The sequence below is a fragment of the Leptonychotes weddellii genome, chromosome 6, assembly GCF_054177405.1.
Source record: "Leptonychotes weddellii isolate Sample4059 chromosome 6, ASM5417740v2, whole genome shotgun sequence".
Classification (NCBI taxonomy): domain Eukaryota; kingdom Metazoa; phylum Chordata; class Mammalia; order Carnivora; family Phocidae; genus Leptonychotes; species Leptonychotes weddellii.
This window is the reverse complement of record NC_138374.1, coordinates 114,804,976-114,831,634: the sequence shown is the minus strand read 5'-3', so window position 1 is coordinate 114,831,634 and position 26,659 is coordinate 114,804,976. Positions and strand designations below refer to the sequence as shown.

The following is a 26,659-nucleotide window of genomic DNA, read 5'->3' as shown; positions in this document are numbered from 1 at the left end:
TTGGGCTTTTATCCCCTTTTAAAGTGAGAAGGCACAACATTAGAATCCTAGCCCCAATCCCTGCCTTACATGACAATACTCTGTGATTGCCATGTCAACCAGGCCCAACAAGCAGGTTCCTGATAACCAATTTCTGTCTGTGCCACAACACCTAGGGTGTTTAACTGAAAAGTTTAGCAGAAGGCTAGCCAAACAGCTGAAGGGGTTTTCAGCCCAGGGCTTTACAAGCTGCAGTCCTGTTCTGATTGGTATACTATATATAGTTATATCATATTTCATCAAATCTAAAGCAATAAGACGCATCTTATTTTATAGAACTCTAAGACAAAAAAAAACAAACAAACAAACCAAAAACCAGAAAACCCAGCCATTAATCAGAGCTGTTAAAAGTTGAAAGGATATATGTTTTAGATAGAAAGAAATACAGTGTTTTAAAGATATGAACAAGCTAAAACTATCCATACTATCCATATTGTTTTGCAGTTTGCTTTTTTCCCCACTGTACGATGTATCTTGAATATCTTTTAATGGTCATCAGTGCTTAGAGGCCTACCTTATTCTTTTTAACAGTTCCCATTCCACTGTAAGGCTGTTTTGCAGTAAGTTTCAGCAGGATATGAACAATGTGAGGCAGAGATCACTGGGGCCTATCTTGGATGCTTGCTACCATACCAGGTATTAGTGATAACTGAATCTTCCACTGACAATTTTACAAGTGTGATGATTGAAAGAATTTTCCACAGTCTAGCTTCTGGCTCCATACATTTCAAACCTTGTCTCTTCTCCATAATCTACATGCCACTTACATCAAGATCTAACCTCTTGCCCTATGACTTTGGGTCATAATGCCAGATGAGTCTGCACAGTGGGTAATAGGGGTATTCTTGAAAGCCATTTCTACACCAACATGTCTCTAACCCAGTGTCCATCACCAGCATCCATCATCCCTCCTCTTTTTCTTCCTGCCTTTGGGGTTCAGCTGTCTGGTACGAGTGAAGAAATAGGGACCAGCAGAGCCTTCTAGCAAGAAGCCTTAAATAGAAATCACAAACATCTGCTAACTAACTACAACAGATAAATTTCAGCATCTTGCTCTAGCTGCAAGACCAGAACTGGTTTCACTGAAATCAACCTTCCTAGGACTGCCTTCACCTCTGCACTCCCAATGCATTCTTAGGTTGTTTTATTTCCTCGTATGGAATTTTTTTTCTTGGTATTTAATTTTGGAATGAGGTAACTGGTTTTATTGGGTGATGGGTCATTTAAGAAAAGACAGATTAGTTTTCATCCTCATCATCCTCAGTTACCTTACACTAACTATACTCCTACATTTAGCTTGCTGTGCTAGGCTTTGTGGGGGATCCCAAATGGGCCTAAGGTGTGGAAATGCCCATGTGGAAGTTTTCTGGAAGACCTGATAAATATAAAGCTAAATAACTACCAGGTAGTGCACACCAAGTGTCCAGCCATGGTTTAGACTTGGGGTTACAAACTCAAATACTTACATGAGCCAGGCACATATGAGTACAGTGAGCAACTGCAAGGATAAAACTTGGAGTCCGTGCCCTAGCCAAAGGGCCAGCTGTTACAATGAACTCCAGCCCATTCCTGCCAAGAGGGGATGCAGACTCACTGTCACCACATCTTCTGATTTTTATTTTATTTTTAAAATATTTTATTTATTTATTTGACAGAAGGATAGAGAGAGAGCACAAGTAGGCAGAGTGGCAGGCAGAGGGAGAGGGAGAAGCAGGCTCTCCGCTGAGCAGGGAGCCCGATGCGGAGCTCAATCCCAGGACCTTGGGATCATGACCCGAGCCGAAGGCAGCCGCTCAACTGACTGAGACACCCAGGCACCCCTATCTTCTGATTTTTAAAGAGAAGCTGAATATTCAGAGTTTTATCTGAAAATTTCTGATTTGTCAACTTGGAAGCTAATCCAGATAAAACAACTACAACAGAAATCACTTTGTGGGCTGGTCTACAACCTCTACTTTAGTTCTAGAAGGGTTAGAAAGGAGGTGGCCACTGAAAAGTGCAGTGTTTCAGGACATGCTTTCTGGAGGGAGTGAGACTTGAGTTGCCCGAACGTGGGCCAGAGGTGAGAGGTAAGTGAAGACAAGGAAAGAAGCTATGTAAGGAAACCTCCTGAAGGGGTGAGGAGAGAAATTCAACTGGAGGAGTCCCCAGGTTAGAGAAAGAGAGAACATTGTAAACGTAGGTGGGAGCAAGAATCAAGAATTCAAGGTGGAAGACCTTGGATGTTGGGAAGGCATTTGAATAATATTGTTTAGACAATAGGGGTTCCTCGAAGGGTTTGGAACAGGAATAAAATGGGAGAAAGTTTGTAGAAAGGTAGAAAGTGTGCAAAGTTGTGTCTCAGAAAGACTGAAATAGTGGTGATGTTCAGTCCCTTGTATTTTAAACTTGTCTCTCTATCATTGTTCCCCAAAGCCTAGCAACATTCAAGATTCCTCCTTCTATTTAGAAAGAAAAATTGGGTGGTGAGGAAGTCTTATGCTCAGTTCCTAATTTTTCTCTGGCACACCTAATTTCTCATCTTTTTTGCCAAGATCACTGGCTACTTTTTCACCTTACATACACTCTTCAATGTATTTCATTTAGATTTACATCCTCATGGCTTCTCTGAAATTACTATAGTGTGGTCAAATTTTAAATTGAATGGCTCCTTTTCAGTGCCTATTTTTCTTCTTTTTAGTAACCAGCTTATAGTGACAGTTTATTATGTGCCAGGCAATACACTAACAGTTTTTTTTATATACATTATCCAATTGAATCCTCAAAATAACTGTTAGATTACTGCTATTATCTATTCCTATTAGATAAGTAATATTATTAACCTTCTTTTACAAACACTTATAAAGTTCTAGTGATGAGTCCAAGGGGTCATTGCTAGTGAGTAGCAAAGTCAGGCTTCACACCCACGTCTGTCCAACTCCAAATCATTATGCAATCATTTGATACTCATTCACCATTTTTCTTTCTTTCTTTTTTTTTTTTAGAGACACAAAGAGAGAGAGCACGTGTGCACATGCCAGGAGGGGAGGGAAGGGGAGGGGAAGAGGGAGAGGGAGAGAGAATCCCAAGCACGCTGATTGTGGAGCTGATCTCAAGACCCTGAGATCATGACCTGAGCCAAAACCAAGAGTCGGATGCTTAACAGACTGTGCCATCCAGGCGTCCCCATTTTTTCTTTCTTTAAACTTCCTCTCCCATAGTTTAAAGAACAAAATTCTATCTTGGTTTCCTTCCAAATTCTCTGGCTGCCTGTTCTCTAGTCTCTTTGCATGTTCCTCTTTCTCTGTCCCTCACTTAATCATTGGTGTTCCCCAGGATTCAGTCCTCATCCCTCATCTTTTCTCACTCTGCATTCTCTCTCTGGGTTATCCATCCATTTCCCTGGTTTCAACTATGAATTAATTTTATGTGGTGACTCAGATCTGTATCTCTGACCCAGATCTCCGTCCGGCTGCCTACAGGAATCATTCAATTGGATGTTTCAGAGTCATTTTAAATTCAACTTACCAAAACGAAATCATCACCTCGTGTCTCCAACATCTCCTCCTCTTCCTGACGTCTTTGTCTTAGTGGATGGCGCCACCCACCATCCACCCAGTTACCGAGGTCAGAAATCTGGGAGTGAACGAGGACTCCTCTCTTTTCCTCACCTCCCATGTCCAAATACTTAGGAGCCTTATTGACTTAGGCCCCTAAGTACCTCTTGAATCTGCATCTTTCTTTTCCATTCCCATTGCTTCTGCTTAGTGTAGGCCTTTATCACTTGCTGCTCATTCTCTCGATTGCTGCCATGCCTCTTCACTGGTTTTGCTGCCTCTCCATCTTGCCCTCTCTTCTCTCTCTTCCAAACAACCGCAGAATTTCTCTTCAAAAATGCAAGTATAGGGGCGCCTGGTGGGCTCAGTCAGAAGAGCACTCAACTCTTGATCTTGGGCTTGTGAGCTCAGCCCCACGTTGGGTGTAGAGATCACTTCAAATAAATAAAATTTAAAAAATAAAAAATAAAATGCAAGTATAATCTAAACATCACACACACACTCACTCACACACACACACACACACACACACACACTTACGCAAGGAATACCTTCTGGAGAATCGATGAAAAGTGATGAACTGAGGAAAGTGGAGCTGGATGTCCGAAGTAGGAAGGAGATTTTTCACTGTACTTTTTGGTACCGGTTCAAATCTTGCCTTACTATATATATGTTACTTTTGTTATAAAAACTAGTAAAAATGGACATCTCTGTACTTTGACCCAGCAAGTCTACATCTAAAAGTTTGTCCTGTACTGTACTCCCACAGGAGCAGAAATGACATATATACATGGCTATGATTTAACCTGTAAATATGATAATGGCTAAATTTAAAGTAGTATACCCGTACAATGAAGTTCTACGCTGTTATGAAAAGCAAGGATGTGCTTTGCACAATGCACCTGTATTAATGTGTCTAAACACGCAAAAGACCATTATAAAATGTTACCATTTGAATATTAGAGAATGGTCTTTGGAAGAATTTATAAGAGTAGTTGCCTCTGGGGAAGGTCAAGGGAGTGGGGAACCTGCTAGGTGGCTTGGGAAGAAGCTTACTCTTCACCGGCTTTTGGTGTTTGAGTTTTACACTGCGTTTATGTATTAATCTACTCACATTTTTTCAATGCATATCATTTGAATAGGTGATCTAATCCATCTCATGAGAGGAGACAGAGTTCACTTGTACCGCTTTACACTGATTGTAAGCTGTCTTGCTTCTTCAAGTTTGCCTATCACTGTGATGAATGAATTAATACTGATTCTTTGCAGATACACAGTATTATGCAAAATGAAGGGCGGTTATACCAGTAATGACTAGTTTTGCGTTCCCTGATGAACTGCCTAATTATTGTTTTATATAGGACAGACCCTGATACATACAGTATAATCCAAACTATACTGGTCACTCCTCTTAGCTTTCCTTCCATGTTCACAAATACCAATCTCTTTTGTAAGATCTTTAAAACATATTTTATTTTATTTTTAAAAAGATTTTATTTACTTATTTGAGAGAGAGAGAGAGCAAGAGAGAGCACAAGCAGGGGGAGAGGCAGAGGGAGAGGGAGAAGCAGACTGCCTGCTGAGCGGGGAGCCTGACACGGCTTGATCCCAGGACCCCGGTATCATGACCTGAACTGAAGGCAGATGCTTAACTGACTGAGCCACCCAGGCACCCCCTAAAACACATTTTAAACATGTCCCTTAATTTGGACTTATCTGTGAATCAGAACAATTTCAAACTTGTATATTAAGATTAAAATTTACTTCCCTACTGAAAATCCTTCAGCTATTGCCCATTAACCTTAGGATCAATTCTAAGCTTCTGTGGCTATCTACTAATATGCAAAATCTTATTCCTGCCTGCTTCTTCATCCCCCAAAATTGTCAGTCCATTCTCCTCCAGTTCTTTGCTCCCTCATGTGGAATGACCTGGAGTGACCTGAATGTGTTCTACTCCTCAAGCCCCCATGCTTTCGCACATCTGCTTTCTTCTGCCTCATATGCCTTTTCCTCACCCTCAATCAACCAATTGACTGGGATCCAGCAGCCTACGCCTTCTTACGAGGTTTAGGAGTTGGCTTATTGCTCATTTGCTTCTTTCTATACACCGTGAACTCACTGAGAGCAGCAACGTCTTGTTCATCTTTATAGTTCCAGTGCCTGAAGGCATTTGATGTGTGTTTGGATGGATTTGGGGGAATACACGCTAAGACTGGAGAGATAAGGGAGCCGGGTTTGAAGGCCAGGGAGAGGAGTTTAGATGATTACAAACAGGGACTCATTGTTTCTTGTTTAAGGGAGGGGCAGGACAAAATGTACTTGGGGAGAGAAATGCTGGAGGGACAGAGATTAGGTAGTCAAGCGTTGGGCACAATCCGGGTGGGAGGAAATGAGAGTGGGGATTAGGGCTGTGGCCCTGGGATGGGCAGGAAAAGCCCGAGGGGGAATTGGGCTGGGGAAAAAGATGGGCTGAGAGGGCAGAAACAGGCAATAATAGTAATGGCCATATCCTTTCTTGAACATCCATACCATGTTAATGCTTTACTGGCCTGGGCAGTTTGAGAATGCCTTTCCTCCAGTGTATCTCTTTGCTTTGGGGGCTTGTTTGCTGTCATCAGTGAATTGTGGTGGAATCCCTTGTATCTTTCTGCAGCCACAAATTTATTCAGAAATGAACCCATCCCACAAAACAGAGGGACCAGGAACTCTGACCCCCCTGAGATTTAAGGCTACAAAGACATGACTGGTGGGTGGGGAAGGCCCAGCCAAAGTTCGACTTCAGGAAAGGAGGGGCAGATTCTCAAGAGGAAAATCCCTATGAGGGAAAATGGATCTGGAGCCAGTGACCCGGACTCAAACTTAATGCCCTATGGGGCTAACCCTTTAACGGTGTGTAGTGTGTGCACGGAGGGTGAGTTCAGGTGGAGGTGGAGGGAGGTGACTCTAGAGTAGGGTATGTGTATGAACTGAGTGAGCTCACCACTCAGAAAGTGGGGCAGCCTTGCAGTGGGATGGTTCTGACTGGGTTTGGTAGAGCATGTTCCTTCCCATTGCACTAAAGTTTTACTGTCTGGGGAAACCTACAGATGCCTACATTAAAGCCTTTAGGAATCAGGAAACTAGAATTTGATTCCTTCAGGACTTCTGGGATTTAAGCCAAGAAACTGACACCAGTGACATTAACAGGTTTCTAGTTCTACTGAGTGGTGGATCTGTGGTTCCATTATTAGAAGTGGCAGCAGGTGCTTGGCTGCCTCGAGCTGGGCAGAGGCCAGCAGGCATGGGTGACTTGGTCAGAGTGGCATCTCCAAGGGGCTGTTAGGGACCGGGGATGGCAGAGTCTAGCTCAAAGGGTGTTCTGGTCTCCTTTTCACCAGGGTGCTGAAGTAGCAAGCAGTGACCCGGGCTATTCATGGACACACAGGGACCATGGGGATTCTCAAAAAAGAGCAGAAGGTAACCCCTGGAAAAGACTGTAGCTTCCTATTTGTCAAACAGGGTGAGGTTCAGCAACACCTGGAATGTTGTTAGGAATGCAAAGTGTCAATCCTAATGAATTAGAAAAGCTGTAGTTTAATAAGCCCTCTGGGTGATTCTAATAAACACTGAGGTTTGAGAATGACTGATGGACTATCACTGCAGAAGGAAAATCATTTGAACTCAGACTAATGATGTCTTGGATACAGACTCTCCATAATCTATACTCCTCAGAAGAACCCACTTTGCTAATGGAGGAAGTGAAGTCACTAACTCCTCCATGTGGGCAAATCCAGAGACCCCGTCTGTGCCCCTTCTCACTCAGCCTCTCAGCCTCACTGGCCACAGGGACCAATCCTTCTTGGAAACACTCTCTCCGCATGGCTTCTGTGACCAGAGACTCTCCTGGTCTTCCTCCTGGGGCATATGGGAGGATGGTGAGAAAGGAGCATGGAGGCAGGACCAGGTCATGCGGCACCTTTGAGACCACAAAAAGACATCTGGGTTTATTCTGGTTGCCAAAGGAAGCCACTTGAGGGCTTTAAGCAAGAGAATGATGTGATTTCTGCTGTAGAAGCTGCTGTACAGAGAGAATATACTGAGAATGGGCAAAGACTGAAGGAAGCAGGGAGAGCAGTCAGGGGGCTTTTGCTGCCATCTAGGAGAGACATGATGGTGGAGTCAATGGCTGTGGGCAGAAGCAGAGAGTGGGCGGCTTGGAGGCAGAAACAAGCCTTAGAGGATATCAGGGATGACTCCTGGGTTTGGGGCCCAAGCACATAGATGCTGAGGAGATGGTGTGCCGTTTACTGGGATGGGGAAGACTGAGGAGAACCAGATCTAGAAGTGAGGAATTAAGAACTCTGTTTTAGATATACAACTCTTGAGATACTACCAGAGAGCCAGGTAGAGATGTCCAGTAGGTAATTAGATGGGACATGTGGAATTTAGGGGGGTCACGAACCCATAGACAGACCATTCCTTCCATGGAAGAAATGGTCACCTAGGGAGAGAATCAGGCCAGAGGAAAGAGATGCAGGTCCCAGCCCTAGGGTGCCAACATGTGAAAGTTGGAGAGAAGAAGAATCAGGAAAAGGAACCAAGTGCTTGATGAATTGCTTGGTGGCCGCAGGCACACAGACAATGCAACCTAATACGTCTTGAGACACAGAAAATAGGGGTGCCTGGGTGGCTCAATCAGCTCAGGTCATGATCCCGGGTCCTGGGATTGAGCCCTGGGTCAGGCTCTCTGCTCAGTGGGGAGTCTGCTTCTCCCTCTCTCTATGCCATTCCCCCACTCATGCTTCTTCTCTCTCTCTCTCAAATAAATAAATAAATAAAATCTCTAAATAAAAAAGACACAGAAAACAGGGGATAGCAGAATTTTATAATTTTCTAATTAATTAAGAGGCTAAGCCTGTTGAGAATAGCATTAAAAAAAAAACCCCAAAACCAACCCTGGCCCAATGAGGTGGCCAGCTGAATGTGTTTCTGCTTACCCCTGGTTACGGAGTGGCCAGAACTAAAGATAAACTATAGTTTGTCAGACCAGTGGTTCTCAACCTTTCTGTGTAACAACCCAACTATCACATTTTAAAGAATATTATCTGAACTGCTTTTATCCTGGGAGAAATGATATCTGATGGAAGATACAAGAGTTTCCAGCATGGACCCTGCATCAGGCTGAATGAGCCAGAATATTTTCTTTTTAATCAAATAACTCCACATAAAAATAATAGAAGTGAGGTTTCTGGTTCTGTCTGAGACCGAATAAGCCCACGATAGCCACTGTCTCATATGGATTACAACTAAAAACTCTGGACACAACATAAAAAGCAAGTATATAAGAGGACACCTGGGTGGTTCAGTCGGTTAAGCATCTGACTCTTGATTTCGGCTCAGGTCTTGATTTCGGATCGTGGGATTGAGCCCTGTGTCGGGCTCCGCACTCAGTGGGGAGTCTGCTTGAGATGCTTTCCTTCTCCCTCTGCCCCTCCCCCTGTTCTCTCTCAAATAGATAAATAAATCTTTAAAAAAAAAAACAAGTATATGAGGATCTTGAAAGTCAACAAAAGGAGATGAATTGTGGAGAGAAGTGAGCTACATAGAGGCAAGTTTCTTGTATTTTCAAATTTTTCCTTTTCTCTCATAGCTTTGGCCTAATGGCAGGTACCAGTTGCAAAAATGAACGTGTTGTTACGGGAGCGGGAGAGAAGAGGCTAAATTATGGTGGAAACCCCATCTTTCTGGAAAGAAGAACCAGGAAGAGGGGACCGAAGAGAATGTATGTATATAATCGTCATTTCTTTTTCCCTCTCTCAGCTTTGCCCTGAAGGTGGGCCCTCCCTGTGGAGCTGTGCTTTGTTGGCAGGTCAGGCAATTAAAATTCCAGTTGATATCTCATCTGACCAGAGGCACCAAAAAGGTGGCTCTGAGGGCCTGGGAGCCAGGAGAACTCATGAGGAGGAGAGAACGAGCAGAGGGCCACCTAATTCTGTATAGGAACCCATCCACACCATAGGCTCACACTGGACCTGTGCTTGAATGGATCAGATCCAAACCAACACAGCAAAGGCTTTGAGAACTGAGGCGACGGTGAAACCGCTGCCCACAGAAAGTGAAGGATCACTAGCAGTTTGAACTTAACTGGGTTGATTGTCTGCTGTAATGCAAAAAAAAGTATTCAGAGGATTTTAATTGTACCCAGAGTTTATACAACATAATATTAAAAATATCTAGGATTGGGGAGCCTGGCTGGCTCAGTCCCTGGAGCATGGGACTCTTGATCTCAGGGTCATGAATTCGAGCCCTACATTGGTGTAGAGTTTACTTAAAAAATAAATGAAATCTTCAAAAGAGATATCTAGGGTACAATATAAAATTACTTAACATAAAAAGAATAAAGTGTGACCAGTTCTCGAGAAACAATTAACAAATGCCAACCCAAGATGACCCTGAATTTGGAATTACCACAGAGACTTGATTTTTTAAAAATTGTTATTTTTTTAAACCATTTTCTTTTTTAGATTTTATTTATTTATTTGTGTGAGAGAGCGAGAGCACGCACAAGCAGGGAGAGAGCACATAAGCGGCAGGCAGAGGGAGAAGCAGGCTCCCCACTGAGCAAAGAGCCTGATGTGGGACTTGATCCCAGGACCCTGGGATCATGACCTGAACCAAAGGCAGATGCTTAACTGATTGAGCCACCCAGGCATCTCAGAATTACCACAGAGACTTTAAAGCAGGGAAGCAACTGTGCTTCATGAACTAAAGGTAAACATGCCTGAAACGAAGGAAAGGTAGACATTCTTGGTAGAGAAATAGAAACTATAAATAACCAAACAGAAAAATTTCAGAACTGAAAAATGCAATATGTGAAATTAAAAAATTCATTTGATGTGCTAACAGCAGAATGGAGATGATAAAAGAGAGAGTCAATGAACCTGAAAATCGATAGAATGCATTCAATCTAAAGAACAAAAAGAAAAACAATCGGGAAGAAAAAAGAACAGAATCTTAGGGATCTGTGGAACAATATCAAAAGTTCTAAATATTGGGGTGCCTGGAGGGCTCTGTTGGTAGAGTGTGCGACCCTTGATCTCGGGGTTATAAATTCAAGCCCCACGTTTGGTGTAGAGATTACTTAAAAAATAAAAATCTTTAAAAACACAAAAGTTCTAATTTTTATGCCATTGGATTTCCAAAGAAGAGAAGAGACAGACTGATGCAGAAAAATGTTAGAAGAAATAATAGGTCACAAAAGACAAGGCAAGAGGGAGGAATTGCCATGGATTGGAGGAGACGAAGAAGTTGTATAACTACATGTTCTGTGGGATCCTGGAATGGATCCTGGAGCAGAGAAAGGGCATTGGTGAAAAGCTGATAAAATCCCAGTAAAGTGTGTAAGTTGGTTAGTAACATTGTACCAATGTTAGTTGCTCTGTTTTCATCATCATATCAAAGTTATGCAAGGTGTTAACATTAGGGAATGGTTGGTGAGGTATTTGGGAAATCTCTGCATTATTTTTTGGAGCTTTTCTATAAGACTAAAATTATTTCACAATAAAAAGGTTTTAACACTTTTAAGTGAAAGGAAAGAAGGAAGGGAGGGGTAGTGTTTACATTAATGTCAGATAAAGTACACTTCAGAACAAAGAATATGACCAGCAATAAAGAGGGACGTCATATAATGATGGAAGTCAATTCAGCAAGAAGACTTAACAATCCTAAATGTGCATGCAACTAACAACAGAACTTCAAAACACGTGGAGACAAAATGAGTATAACTGAAAGGATAAAGAGACAAATCAACAATCATATTTGAAGACTTCAACACTTCTCTCTAATTGCTAGAACCCATGGAAGGCACGTAAGGATGTAGATGACCTGAAGAGCACTATCAACCAACTTGACCTAACTGGCATTTTCAGAGCATTCCACTCAACAGCAGCTGAACACATATTCTTTTCATGTGAGATTCTGCAAAATTAGAATACCCTTGAAGAATTATGTCTTGATCTCGGATCATCAGGAATGGATTTCCCCTCTTAGAAAGAGTCCGAGTTCTCCAGGACACCTGGGACAAACCTGAGCTTCTGTCAGAGATTCTCAGCATCTGAGTGCCAGTTACCTAGGAATCTTGTCTACATTTAGCCACCTGGAGACGTCCTCTGAGTGTCTGCGTGGTATTTCCCAGAGCATTGGTGGCTCTCTATGGCTGCGTGCTGCTTTGATGGTTGCTGTGACTTCCAGGAAAGGAAGCACCTCCCCTAAATTAATGCTATATCGGGTACCCAATCTAAATCAGTTAATCAGGAAATCAGCAATGTACCAGGCCTAACAGCATTCTTCTTACTCTCTCATCTTCTAAAACCTAGGGGGTGTGTGTGGGTGCGCACGCACCTGTGTGTGCATATATCTTTGAGTCTTATAACCCGTTTCAGATATTATCAGGTTCGTGTGTCATCAGAGATACTGATCTGCTATGCAGTTGTGGTGGACAAAATGTGTTCATGTCTTAATCCCTGGAACCTGTGAATATGTGACCTTACATGGTAAAAAGGACTTTACAATGTGATTAAGTTAAGGACTTTGAGATGAGATTATCCCGTGTTATCTGGGTGGGCACCATGTAATCGCAAGGATCCTTATAAGAGGGAGACAGGAGATGACAGAGTCGTTAACTCCACGTCTTGATATGCCCACATTCTACCAACAGTCTCCACCTTCAACTTATTGATGAGGAAGGGAAGACTGAAAGGAAAAAAAAAAAACTATGGGTATCTTATTTTCCCCTTTCTTGCTGTGCCATTTTCAGCATAAGTGGTTAAAACTAATATAAAGAAGTAAGGGAAGTAAGAAAGGACGTGGTAGGTCATTTGTGTTAGAACACTATTGCCTTCTTTCTGTAATCCCTGCTTATCAACTGGTTTAAGAGTCAGAGTTTCTGGAAGTATTTGCACTTCAGTACAGGACCTCAGCCCACAGGGAAACCAGAAATGATAATAAAGCACCACGATGCTAAGGGGTGCTCAGGGAGGAGGCATGGCAGAGGGACGGCAAAATCTTTTCTTCTGCTCACCGTTAAAGGGTGAATTATAAAGAGGGAAGGAGACTTAGCCAACTCTGTATTTCATACTAAACAGTGTTCTGAATCGTGTCCAATCAATATAATATGAATTTGAATAATTAATTTACTGTATTTAACTAATTAAGGAATCATAACGGATTCGTTATCTTCATATCTACTTCCTCATCCTTACCTTGAAAAAATTACCTCCTGCTAGGCATTGTCAGGCTCAGGAGATGAGCCAGTTACTGCACTCGGGCATTCAATTTAACTCAAAATGTCCTGGCAGCTAATGTGAGAAAAATAAAACTATAAAGGGAAAGAAAGAATTATGTCATAAACAGTCTTCCATTCACTCGTTTGTAAAAAAGCTCAGAACAAGAAATAAACAGAAAGGTTACTATCTCGTTCAGGACGATCGACAGCTTATTACTCGTTCCCAATTTGGGAGAACGTATGTAAATATAACCGGCTTATTGGGGTATAAACATGAGCGGGCTTTATTTTTTCCAGGGCCTGCCCCCTGACTGTGGTTGGTTGAGCTTCCCTTCCTTACTTGGTGGTAGCTCTCGTAACAAAGTCTCATTTTGATTTCTTCATTTTTCATTGTCCTCCTGGCTGCGAGAAGTCTCTCATGCCAGTATGTAAGATGCAGTTCTGCTCAAGTCTTCATCCTCGTATGTGACCCTCCTGTCTCCTTACTCGACCAGGTGGGGTTGCCACCCTCCTGGGGCTTGTCCTTGCGTCCCTGGAGAGCCCCGACTGGGTGCCTCCTGTGAGGCAGGAATTTCAACACCGGTTACTTGTGGGGTGAGCCCGACAGCCCTGAAGGAATCTGCCCGCAATCCTGTCACCCGGTGTGGGAGAATTAGATCCTGGGACCATCTGCCTTTATCCCACAGTCTGAGTCCCTTCAGGCAGCTCTAACAAAAAAATACCGTAGACTGGGTGGCACCAACAATATTTATTTCTCACAGTTCCGGAGGCTGGGAAGTCTGAGATCAAGGTGCCAGCAGGTTTGGTGCCTGGTGAGGCCTGCTTCCCCGGTCACAGACGGCTGTCTTCTGCCATGTGTCCTCACGTGACAGAAGGGACAGGGGCTCTTTCTGGGGTCTCTCTTGTAAGAGCACTAGTCCCATTCATGAGCGCTCCACCCTCGTATCTAATCACCTCCCAAAGGCCCCCACCTCCTAATACCATCACATTGGGGGTTCAAACATACGAATTTGGGGGGCACAACTTTTTATGGCATAAGTACATGCACTGAAACAATATCATCAATCATCAATGATCAATTATCAATAACCTGCCTTTACCTTGGGCCTTCTGCTAAGATCCACTGTGGATACAAAGGATTTAAATATATTTTCCTGCAGGCAAAATGATACAGATTAACAGGGAGACTGATCAAATATGTTAACAAAACAATGCAGAAAAACAAACAAATACCCAGAACAATTATACTAGCTTATGCTTTAATGTTATACCCATTTTGCAGAAGAAGGAACAAGGCATATTTCGTTAAATGGTATGAAGCTAGATGTCTTCACTTTACCCATGTTTTAAAATTATTTTATTTGGAAATAATTTACAGAAGAGTTGCAAAAATAGGAGAGAATCTCTATATATCCCTCACCCAGCTTCCCCTAATGCTAACATCTTCCATGACCACGATACAATGATCAAAACTAAGAACCTAACATCAATGTAATACTATTTACTAAAATATGGACTTTTTGAATGCTATCGTTTTTTCCCCCACTAATGTCCTTTTTCTGTACCAGGATCCAATCCAAGGTACCATTATTCTATATTCAGTCATCAGGCCTCCTTGGTGTCCTCTAATCTGTGACAGTTTCTTAGTGTTTCCTTATATTTTGTGACTTTTAACACTTTTAAGAGTTCAAGTCAGGTATTTGTAGAATGTTATGCAATCTGGATTTTCCGATTTTTTTTCTCATGGTAAGAATGGGGTTTTGTGGATTTGGGGGAAGAATACTACAGAGGTGAAGTACCCTTCTCCTTGATCATATAACAACTTGACTTATTACTGGTCAGTTAGCCTTGATCACATGGTTAAGATGGTGTCTGTTCTAAATTTGCACGCCCACCCCCCTCACCCCCCACGCCTGCACTGGCCTTTCCATATTCTATTTGTTAGAAAAGAGTCACTAAATCCAGCCCACACTCCAGACTGAAGGAGAGGGGAATTAAGTTCTGGGGAAAGTATTGACTAATTTGTGGACGGACATGTGTCAGAGTCATGATAGCAATGTATAAATATTTGGGGGGAGATCTTTGAAGCTATGCAACTATCTTAGTTCTCTTTAAAGTGTCATCCACTAATTTCAGCACTCATTAGGACTTGCGTACAGCAATTATTCTGTGGTGTCTTTTTCTTAATTAAGCTTGTATTTTATTTCAGGTATAGTTAACATACAGTTCTGTGGTATCTTAGTAGTGATTTTGTTTTCCCCTCATTTCTTCTATATTTATTATTCAGAATTCATCAGGAAGGAAGATTTCTCCCTCTCCTCCATTTTATTCACTTACTGGTATGGACTCAAGAATATTTATTTTGTTGAGTTACAAATTTATATCACAATTATTTATTTTTATTGCTGAAATTGTTCTAGCTTTGCCCCTGGGAACTCTTAGATGGCTCCTTTCAACATACCTTCATATTTTCTTGTGTTTTCTTCCCCTGCCACCCTCCTTTTTCTTTTTCTTTCTTTCTTTCTTTCTTTTTTTTTTTTTAAATCTACAAGATGGTCAAGCCCCCCCTCCTGTGTTTTCCCTACCCCAGCCCTAGAACTGCACATTTCTCCAAGGAGCTCTGGTTCCTTCTAGTGAGAATGATATTTAGAAACCAAGACCTGGGTGCTAAGTGTGTTCATTGCTTCTAGGGTGTCAATTCTTCTAGACCCTCTAGCGGACAGAGCTAAGAAATATATGTCTGCTAGCCTATGTATACACATATCTATATTTATTTGTGTATCTACTCATATATATATTTAAATAAACAAGAGTTCAAACTATACCTCCAAATCTAATCCAGCACCACAGAATTCATTGTAGCCTTTCTGATAATGAGAAACCTGTCCCTCCTTATCTACATTGACTTATTTGTTCAAGCTACATTTAAAGTACTTTCAGAATTGCTAACCTATATTCCTCTGAGATACGAATTTACCAACTAGAGTACAGTGTTTATGTAGTTTTTGTCTTTCTTATAGTCTTCAGTGAAAACATTGTTTTCTAAAGTTAATTAGGCCAGCTCCTTTTCCCCTCACCCCTTCAGTGAGGCTATATCATATATCTATAATATAGTTAGGTTTATTTGTCTTAATCTGCATTCCATCCTGGCTTCCCCTGACAGCATGGTTAATTTAAAAAATTTACATACAATAAAAGTCACTGGTTGTGCTATATAGTTTTTTGTGTTTTGACAAATTCAGAGTCCTGTATCCACCACCACAATACCAATACAGAGGAGCCCCATTAACCTAAAAATTCCTTTGTATAAACTTCCTTTCCCTAAACCTGGCAACCACTGATCTGTTTTCCATCCCTATAGTTTTGTCTTTTCCAGAAGGTCATATAAATGGAATCATACAATATGTAGATTTTTAGGTCTAGCTTCTATCACTTAGCAAAGTGCTTTTAAGATTTGTCTAGGTTGTTGCACGAACCAATAGTTCATTCCTTTTTACTGCTGAGTGTAGATAACCTTATTACATGGACATACCACAGTTTGTTTGTCCATTTATCTGTTGAAGGACATCTGGGTTATTTCTAGTTTTGGCAATTGTGAATAAAGCTGCTATAAATAGCATATATGGGCTTTTGTATGAACACAAGTTTTCAATTCTCTTGGATAAACACCCGGGAGTGGAATGGCTGGGCTGTATAGTAAATGTATGTTCATAAGAAACTGCCAAACACTTTTCCAAAGTGGATATTGTGCTTTGCAATGAATGACCGTTCTGCTGTCCCACATCTTCTCCAGCATTTGGTTGTCCACACTCTTTTTCAACTGGAAACTGCTGCACCACCCCAACTCCAACTTCTTTCTTCTTTTTGGCCTCTGCCTGGATTACAAACTAATCTGTATTCTCGCTTTGCATCCTGCTGGTATTCGCAAAGGTAATGATTTTAGACTCCCCATGTTTCCACTGTGCACGAAAGAACTGTCGAATTTTTAATCTACCAACCGTCCTATAAGGCAGTTTCAGCAAACATTCTTAGGTTGGTATGAGAGAGAACAGCACCATGCTTGAGAAGAATTCCTTTCTGGCTTTCTCAGAAGTTGGCTTTTGTGAGTTCCTTGACTTCTGTGTATCTCAGCCTCTTTGTAGTCTACTTGAACGAACCCACTGAAATACAAGGACGGTCAGTGGTCTTCATCAGACCCTATAGTGGCCATGGATCCGGCAGAATAGACTACTCCACAGAGCTCTCCATCTGGATGCCTGGGTCCCAATTCATCAGGAAGGAGCTATGTGTCTGGCCCCTGCTTGGAGTCCCTGTCTCCTGACTTGGCAGCTGGCACATTCTCATAGTCGCTAGAAATGTCATTTGACATTTCTTCTCCATGTTTTATCTGACTAGTCTCACTCTGTGCAGATGGCTGACAGGTCACATGTTCCCCTAGAGCCAGGAATGTCCCTGACTGCATGACAGATTGGATGTGGGTACCTGGACCATCCGTCCAGCCTTCCACATGGTCCGTGTTTGAGGAGGTCACTTCTTCCTCCACCTGCTGTTGGTTTCCAATGGTAGGTGCTGATGGGACATTTTCATAATCTCTGTAGCACTGGAAAGCCATCCGGGGCTGCTTCCCCTGGAGGGTCTCCAGATTCAACCCTGCCATATTGACGTAGTCATTTGAGGTCTCAGAAGAACCATCCTCATCGCTGAGTGGATCATCGCTCTCAGATCTTGGAGACCAAAAACAGGTGCGGTCACTGGCATTCCCACAGCCCTTGTCTTTTTCCTCAGTAAACTCCAGCTCCTGGGCATGTGGGAGGGCAAAGAGGTTCACGGGGGTGCTATTGGTAGAAGCTAGAGACTCAGCAATCTCCTCTGCTGTGGGGACATTGATGTAATCTCTCGAATCCTCTGAAGAAATGCTCAGGCAGTCTCGGGCTGCTTTGACATTGACATAGTTTGCTGAGGGAGTGAGGTCCCCACACATCTGGAGCCCCGTGGCATTGTAATAGATGCCCACTGCATAGCTGTTGGCAGGATTATGGTCACTGTGCAGCCAGAGGGCATTGGCTGCTTGGGAGGGCTATAAGCAAGAAGAGAAAGCCGGTGACAGGACGGAAGCAGAAATACGGGCGAAGCCTTTCTACTTCCCCACCCAGTACCACTATCTGATCGCTCCTTCACTCGGTTCTTCACCTTGGAGAAAATCTCTAAGTCGGGGGTCTCCAAATGCAAAGCCCTAGATCCTAGGCAGGTATGAGCAAAGTGGCTAAGCTTAAGGAAGGCAACAGTGTAAATGTGGTGATCAATTGCTACTGGTTTTTGGCCACAGTGGGTGGCTGTTCAATGGGGAGTCTCTGGTGGTGGGGGGGAATATTATAAACTGGAGCGAGCCTGCTGCCTCAGAGCCCATTGAGGGGCGATATAGCACAGTGGCCAAAAGTAGCGACTCAGGGTGCAAATCCCAGCCTCGCCACTCTGTGCGGAGTTTGGGCAAGTTACCGAATCTCTTCATGCCTTACTTCCCTAGCATCTAAGATGGGGACGATCAAAATATCTACACAATGTGGTTTCTGTGAGGAGCAAGTGTATGACTATGTGTAAAGTGTTTGGACTAGTTGCTGGCGCATCGAAAACACGGACACATGCTTGCCCTTATTATTAAAGGGGCAGCTGACATACAGACTCAGCCCAATATGGCCATTTGGGGCTGCCAGTCTGCTGTTTCCAGAACTTCTGACTTTTCACGAAAAGCTGGACATCTGGACTTTAATGTGAAATCTTTTTGATTTTTAGATGTTGGCAACTGGTTCGAAATGTTCTTCATGCACTACAGAGTCCAAGCCAAACATGTTGTGGCCTCATATGGGGTTGGGACCAAGCGCTGGAACTCACTTTGGCAGCGGAATTCCCTCTTGCCTGCATGTTACCAGCTGTGCGGACTTGCTCCGCCACGAAGTCCCGGAGGTGAGAGCAGAGCCCAAGCGTGGGACAGGTGGGAGCAGGACTAGGAGGTGGCCGCAGGGTTCCTGAACTCAAAGCTCTGGGTGATGAGAGGCTGGGAAGCAACAGGCTCAGCAGCAGTGCTAGGACTGTGTTTTCTTGAAATGACCACAAACTGAAGGGACTGATTCTTTGAGGAGCAAATGAGAACTTATCTATGGAGATGAGCCCCCTGAGCTTCAAAGTCCTCCCTTTATGGTCTCTGCGGTCTCTGCCGCACAGCATTGTGGGACCCCTCCCTGGGGCTGCCTTCAGAGCCAGATCATAAGACACATAGGGTCGTTGTTATTCACCGTACCACTCCCCTGGTAACCTCCGAAAAATATCCCCCGTTTGATCAAACACTTTCTACACCAGCGACAGTCCTCAATGACTTACAAATACACCTGTTGAAGATAACTGAAACAGTTTGCCACAGGCCCCAGAAGGAATTCCCCAAGCAGGGTTTTAAGGATGTTTTGAGCACCAACAGCACTGTTGGAATATTTGTATACCCTCCTGAGGTGATTACTTGGAAGGGGACAATATTCGGATAAGCTGTTACCTGTCTTTGTTAAAACAATCCATTTCAGTTCTAACATCATGTCCTTGAATACATGTGCCCTGGTGCCTTGCCCCAAATCCTGAACAATTGTTCCTACCTTTCTCAATTTTTCTCCCTGGGCAGTAGGGAGGTCCTGAGGCTAGTCTTCCCAACTTATTAATAGGGCCACAGGGCAACTGCCAGGGGACATGCTGTTTGCCAGGAAACGAGATCTGCGACCTGAACTTGTTTACTTCAGTTCTGCCAGAGACATGTCGTTTCTCCCAAGGGGCTTGTCCCTTCACTTGACTCTTACCACAGGCTCCGAAGGAGGTCTATCAGAATTTCTGGAGAGGAGGCTCTCGGTGCTGAAAATACGGTTACTCCTCGACTGACGTCTCCCTAAAAGAACAGAGAACAAGTCCTGGAGCTAGTAGGCCAGTCCTGTGAACGCTTCAGCCTAAACAGTCCCCGCGGTGTGGGTGAAGTGGGTTTGTGCGGTGTCTGGTGTTTGGGGCTGATGTTCTTTGGCGAGAGGGTCAGAGCTAGGGGGAATGATGTGCTCTGAGGCCTGGAACTGTCCTTGGTTTCTAGCAAGGACTGGAGGACACTAACTAGCACACGGGGTTGGTTGCTCCTGGGGCAAACCTTCACCACCTGTAATGCTGGAGGCCATGTTCTCCTTCTGTATGTCTCCCCCGTCCCTAGACACACCCATCTGTCTTTTGCTAACTTCATATCAAGATAAAACCACCCCCCCTTTGTAGACAACCCCGAGCTCCCTTTTTAGAGCTCTCTAGGGCCCCAGTGGAGTTACATCCTGCTTCTGTCTAGCTCATCCTCCTCCATGCTCCCTGAAGGGCAGAAAGGTCTGAGTGTTTAAAGAAAGCTACCTCTGGGTGGTGAGAGGTACGTTCTGGGTGCAGAAGTTTGGTGATATCTGTGCTCCATGGATTAGAAAGAAAAACCTACCCAGGTCTTCTTGCCTCTGGGGCAAGGAGTCATAAATATTTTTGGTTCCTTGTCTGGGTCGAGACAGAGAGAGTAAGGGCATGACGGTAACTCGGAAGTGAGGAACTTGTCCTGCAAGGTAATGAGAGAAATGGGGAATCACGGCAGGGGCCACTGTTACAGAATGTGGGGGCCCTTGGGGATGAGATAGTCCCTGAAAATATTTCCCACCCTCACTATGTATCATAAAAAATACATTTTCACACTTACCCAATTCCCTTTGAACTAGAAGACTTGGTACACAGAAGCAGGAGGAAGAAATGGGGTGTGTGTGTGTGTGGTGGGGGGGCGGTGTGGGCATGAATATGTCCCAGGGCAATGATTTTCAAAATGGAACTCCAATCAGCACTGAGCCTTTTGGAGCCACAGCTTAGACCCTCGAGTGAGACAATGACCAGTGTGTCAGGGAAGAACAGAGGATTCCCCAGTGCAACAGTTTATCCCTGGAGAATAAACTGGGCTTTGAATGCCAGGCTACATGACTGATGCTCGAGTGTCTCAACCTGGGACAATCAAGGGACTCACGGTGCTTCTTCCATTTATTCCAGTTCCACAGGCTGTAGAAAATCACAGTGGTCAGGAGGATGGCAAGGAATCCTGCAAACCCAGAAAAGATGGCGCTGTTCTGGTCTTTCTCTCTGTGAGGAAAAACAAGTGCCATGCCCCAGGCTGTAGGAGGCTGAGGAGGTTAGAGGAGAGGCTTCCTGCAGGAATTGGAGCCCGAGGACTTGGAATGGGAGCCAGGTGAAGGAAAGCTGAGGTGGGTGGGCTCTTGGCTAGAGAGAGGGTCTTCTTTGTGGACAGAGGGGAACTGGACACAGGAGAAGGGCGCTGTCCCTTTTGAATACCTACTGGATGCCAAGGGTTTGTGTGTGTGTGAAACTCATGTCATCTTTACAACAGTCTCATCTCTCCTTGTGGCCAGAAACCCAAGATTTAGACCAAGAAAGGCAGAGTAATGTATCAAAGATCACACAGGTAGGAAGGAGCAAAGATGGAATTTGAGTCTAGGTCTATTGGGGCCCAAAGACCATGCTCTTCCTGCCGCACCACCCTGTCCTTCAAACTTGCAAAATCGGGTTCATCTGCCCTCATCCCGTACTCCCTACTCGAGCATCAATCATGTACTGCTCCTGGGCGTCCTGTCTTGTGTGGAAGGAGGGGTTACTCGCCATACAGTGAGGGAGCTCCTCTGTGACAGAGTCTGGCTTGCGGGCGTTTGAGCAACCCCCATGTACGGACTTGTGAAGCTGGTCTCCAAGCAACACTTGCAGTTCTGTGGAATGTAACCGATGCAAATGCAAGGCTGAGTTCCTGCTGCTTGTGACTCCCTGACAGGGCTGGTGTTACTGCTCTGCTTTGCCTACTGTAATAAGAAGTAGCCAATGGAGGCTACAGCAGGAATCATTAGTGGACCTAAATATTAGAAACCAGATCAACTACCAGGGAAGATTTTTGTCCTCCTGAGTCCTAGGCTTGTTTATACTGGACATTTCCGCTAGGCTGCCCAATGGACATCTCAAACCGAGTAGGTCTGAAATAGAATGGCTCTTCTTCTCCCAGAAGCCTGCTTCTCCTCTGGTGTCTCCCATCACCTAGTGGTTCAGTCAGAAATCTTGGAGCCATCCTTGACTGCTCCTTTTCTTTCACATCTCACTTCCAGTCAACCAGCAGATCCTGTCTGCTCAACCCTGGGCATCTTTCCCAAACCCAATCACCCCTCACTCCTCCACTGCCACCCTCCCCCCGCCCCAAGCCATCGTGTGCTCCACACAGACATTTGCACTAACATCCTTAATGGTTGCCTTGCTTTCACTCTTGACCCCAACATCCTATCTTCACATAGGAGCCAGCATGATCCTCTTAACAGTAAACCAGATCAAGCCTCCTCTCTTCTTGTGACCCACATGACTTTGATGACACTCGGGATAACAGCGACAGTTCCTACCCACTGAGGATGTCATGGCACCTTATGTTCTGGCCTCTGTCTACTTTCTTCTTCTTCTCTTTCTCTCTCTTTTTTTAAAGATTAATTTAATTTATTTATTTGAGAGAGAGAGAGAGCACAGGGCAGAAGGAGAGAGAGAGAGAATCCCGAGGAGAGCCCATGCTGAGCGCAGAACCGACGCGGGGCTTGATCCCACAACCCTGGTCATGACCTGAGCTGAAATCAAAAGCCAGATGCTTAACTGCCTGAGCCACCCAGGTACCCCTCTGCCTACCATCTGACCTCATTTCCCACCACTTTCCTTCTGACTTCAACAGCCAGGACTCCTGGCCGGTCCCTGTCCATGCACAGCAGTCCTGCCTCTGACCTGCAGCTCCCTCTCCCAGGTGTCTGTGTAGCTCAGTCCCTCATTTCCCTCAGGAGTCTTTGGAAATGTCACCTGCTCAGACAGGTCTGTTACTCTCAGGCCCCTTAACTCTGTTCTGGTTTTTCTTCATACACTTAAGACTGATTGACATTATATTATACTTCATTTGTTTATCTGTTCATAACTGACTTTCCCACTTGACTGTAAGCTCCAGGAAGCCATGGGCTTGTCTATCCTGTTTATCTGGTGCCTGGAACAGTGCCTGGCACTTAGCAAGGGCAGGATGAATTATCTGAATGAATGAGTGAATTAATAAACATGAATGAGCACAGAAGTAGATATTTTGGGGGGACTTCAGGGTTTTGATAGCTTTATGAATTCATTCCCCATCAATGCCCCTGTCCACCTGCAGGGACATATATTTGTTTGTTATGGTAATCACATTTATTTCCCTAAATGACAGTGATTTTAAATTTATTATCGCTGAGTTCCACTCTTAGCGCTGAGATTCAAACTTACAACTGTTGCTGAAACTTCCACTGCTGTTGGACTTTTTCTTTTTGTTAGTATGACCCTGAAGGTTTTAGCAGTAAAATTTATAGCCGTGATTAGTTCTGTGAGATTTTGTATCCTAAAGACATATCTTTATCACATCTATGATTACATTTTCCACTCATGGAAAGTTTTTAGAACCTAGAAACACATCGTTGAAAAAAAACAGGCCTTTTGTTTCCATCATGGTGGGACCTAGTTTTTTTTTTTTGTGGGGGGAGAGTGGTTGTGGGGACCTGAGACAGAAAAGATTGAGGACAGCGATCGGGGCCTCTGGGAGGTGAGAAATCCAACCAGGCCAGGCAGCGAGGTCTAAGGAAATCCTGTGTTAACACGGCTTTCCCTCTCCCCCTGCAACTCCCATTTCTCTTCAATACCTATTCCTCTCCTCCCAGCAGTCCTGAGCAAGCTTCTCTAAGCCTAGAATTTGGTGGTCTTAGTGGACCTGAGCGTGGTTGTGAGGGCTGGGAGTGCTGTTGGGGTAGAAGCCCCTGGGGTCGGCCAGGGCTGTCTGTCTAAATCAGGGGAGGGTGGAGCTCACCACCCCGAGTCACTCACCTGTCCAGGCTGCTAGAAGTTACCCACAGAGTCCTGGCATCCGAGGTCCTCCCTCTGATTTCTGAAAGGGCCGGGGTGATCGAATCCATTGTCACGGCAACCTCTCTGGCTCCAGCTGCTCCTCCTAAGCCTTCTCTTAATTATCAACAGTAACACATGTTGCCACTTCTCCTGGCTCTTCCTAAGTTGCCATCCCCCAGGAGAAAAGGCAAAATTGGTTGTTTAACATACCATCGCAACCACTTTAAGTAGATAAGACTGATAGAAACCCTCCTTGTCTTCATGTTTTCAATCTTTCTAGAACTTTCTTTCCCCCCAACCTTGCATCTACCTGGCCTCTCCCCCTGAAATGTCAGGCTGCGTGGCCCCAGACACAAAAATGACAACAGGTTTCGTTCTACCTGGATGTGGCTACAGTGCCCACCGCGGGAGGCGAGACCTCAGCCGGGTGTGGTGCTCCCCAAGAGAGGTGGTTCAGGGAGACGCTATGCTCTCAGCCTTCTGGTGGAAGTGTGAGGGGTAGAGAGGGGGAAACTGCCAAGAGGCTCGAGAGAGACTCTGTGAGAAGCTCATCCTCCCCCAACCCCCAAAGCAGACAGAAGAGAGCAAACATTTGCCAGAATGGAAACAGAGAGTCGTCACAGGAAACGACACCACCAATGTGCTAATGAAGCATGGGGCACAGGAAATGCTGCTCAGCTATAGTAAGGGAGAAGAAAACATGCCTGCACCCCCTGTTCCCGGGGTTGGCCGGAGCGCCGTGGTCTGTAGGGAGTGGGACTAAAGATGGGGCAAGGTGGTGGGGGGTTCGTGATTGTTTCTCTGGGTTTCTGAGACAGGGGGCAGGCTGTTTTCACCGACACTTCCCGGGTGATTTTGACAAAGCTGGTCTATGTTTCACATTTTGAGAATCTCTGGGTATGACGCTCAGAATGGAGCCGATGCTGGGACAGCGGGGGCCCTGGAGGCCATTCCTTCCTGAAGCCCTGCCCTTCTTGGCCCCTGGCTGCTGGCTGTCTCTGCAGGACTCTTCTGGAGATCCGTCCCAGTCCTGCTTAGTGTGCACCTGTCTCAGAGGCTGGATACCTCATTTCCCGTGTATACCCCAAGTGTCCCAAACTTAGACAGTTGTTCAAAATTTGTTTCTAGCTCCCTTCTCTTTCCCTTACCCATCTCCCGAAGCTCTTTGCATCTTGGCAGAGTCCAAAGAGAAGGGGTCACTAAGACTTTTATGAGGCTGTGAAGGGCCTCTGACCTGGCTTTCCACCAGGAAACGGACTCCCAGGGGCCGGCACGGAAGACAGTCAGGGTCTCAGCGCCGTGCCTCTCTCCCATCTCTTCCCAGTGGACACCAAGACCCCTGGCTTCCGGGGGCTGCCCACCCCTGCCCTGCACGTCCAGGCTCTCACAGGGCCCCCAGGGGAGAGGGGCTGCTGCTGCAGGTGACTCCTGGCTGGCTCTCCCCAGAGCTCTGCCTTCCACGCCCTTGCTGCCCTCCCTCCACGTGGCCTTACCTGGCAGGAAGCAGAGGTGGTTCAGAGGCAGCTGGTTCGAGAGCTGGAACCTGGGTCTCTGCCCGCTTGTCCTTCGGAATGGGTCTGAGTAGAACTAGGACTCCTCAGGAGAAGAAGATCCCTCGCTCCATGGCCCCAGCGGCCGGGACTAGTGGGCGAGGGAGCAAGGCTCCTCACGCCTGTCCTGAGCCACTGGTTCCAGCAGAAGGCTGTGTGTGAACTGGGAACTTGGAAGGTGGTACAAAGAGAAGGGCCAATAGAACCAAACCTTAGAACCCTGACTGCTACTTTAAAAAAACATTTTTTTTTTTTTTAGAAGAAATTCTTCTGCGTGATCATCTTAAGACCTTGCTTCTCTTATCTACCCAGAGTGCTTGAGTCAGACTAATCAATCTTCCCTCCGGTCTCCTGACTCCCTCCTCCCCTCACACTTGAGGGAAACTGCCTTCTGAGAGGAGGCTCTGTAGGGTGAGCTCCAGGTTTCCAGATGGGGCTGAGCCCTGCCACCTGCTCTCCTTTCCCTCGCGGGCTTGTGACGGCCCATCAAACCAACAAACCCAAAATTGGTGTGTGAAATTATTCATCATAATAATGGAAGAAAACTACTCATTCCTGGGAAATAGGGCATATGCTTTATACCTGACTGCTCTGGTGTTTCCCTTTAACCACTTTTAATGATTTCAGGGTTGAATGTAACATGTGATCCTAAAGTAGTAAGATTGGGGGCGCCTGGGTGGCTCAGTTGGTTGCGCATCTGACTCTTGATATCGGCTCAGGTCTTGATCTCAGGGTCATGAGTTCGAGTCTGGCATTGAGCCTACTTTAAAAAAAAAAAAGTATCAACATTGGTTTTAAACCGACGGAACTGATGCATCCAAGTCAGTAAACCCCTCGAAGAGGAGGGGCTCTGCCCTAACTCAGTGCTGTTAATACTAAAAACCTTTCAGAATCCTCTGGAAAGACAGAAGCACTGTGTTAAGAGCATCCACACAAGTTCAGATCCTAAATGACTGCTTGGGTTATCTTGCCCAGGTCCTCTAATCTTTTTGGGTGTTTCCTTGGGTGTAAAATAGCAATACTACAACTTAGGTAATGCTGTTGTGAAAATTAATCGGGCTGACAATGAAAAATGCTCAGCGGAGGACTTGGCATATGCAAGCTCATTAAGTGGGGGCTGTTATTATGTGATTATCTCATTATGCATTGGGCTCAATTCTTTATACTTAATGGACTGCCCCCTGCCTTTCCCTCTTCTTCTCTTGATGCTCAGCCTGCCTTCCTGCCATGTATCACCTTATTCCTTAAGTGCGGATTTACGGGAAGTCTCCCGCTGCTCGGCACTAGGCAGCCTG

The 26,659-nt window shown here is 44.9% G+C and overlaps 1 protein-coding gene across 1 annotated transcript; it reads right to left on the bottom strand.

The window, feature by feature from the left end:
• Positions 1-14,181: 14,181 nt before the first annotated feature.
• On the bottom strand, positions 14,182-24,594 carry LAX1 (lymphocyte transmembrane adaptor 1). The gene is made up of 5 exons (XM_006731563.3): positions 23,794-24,594; positions 20,894-21,006; positions 20,330-20,440; positions 19,674-19,759; positions 14,182-17,914 (listed from the first exon to the last, which is right to left on the bottom strand). Exons 1-5 carry the CDS (start codon positions 23,880-23,882, stop codon positions 17,120-17,122), a joined length of 1,194 nt encoding a protein of 397 aa, XP_006731626.2. The 5' UTR covers positions 23,883-24,594; the 3' UTR covers positions 14,182-17,119.
• Positions 24,595-26,659: the final 2,065 nt, after the last annotated feature.

What these genes read in the sequence shown, in the direction of transcription:
- LAX1 (XM_006731563.3), bottom strand. Translation starts at nt 23,882, where the DNA reads ATGGATTCGATCACCCCGGCCCTTTCAGAAATCAGAGGGAGGACCTCG. An exon ending in CCAGAGGCAAGAAGACCTGG is followed by an intron (nt 19,760 to 20,329) that starts GTAGGTTTTTCT and finishes CTGTTCTTTTAG; the next exon opens with GGAGACGTCAGTCGAGGAGT. An exon ending in GACCTCCTTCGGAGCCTGTG is followed by an intron (nt 17,915 to 19,673) that starts GTAAGAGTCAAG and finishes TCTTGCTTATAG; the next exon opens with CCCTCCCAAGCAGCCAATGC.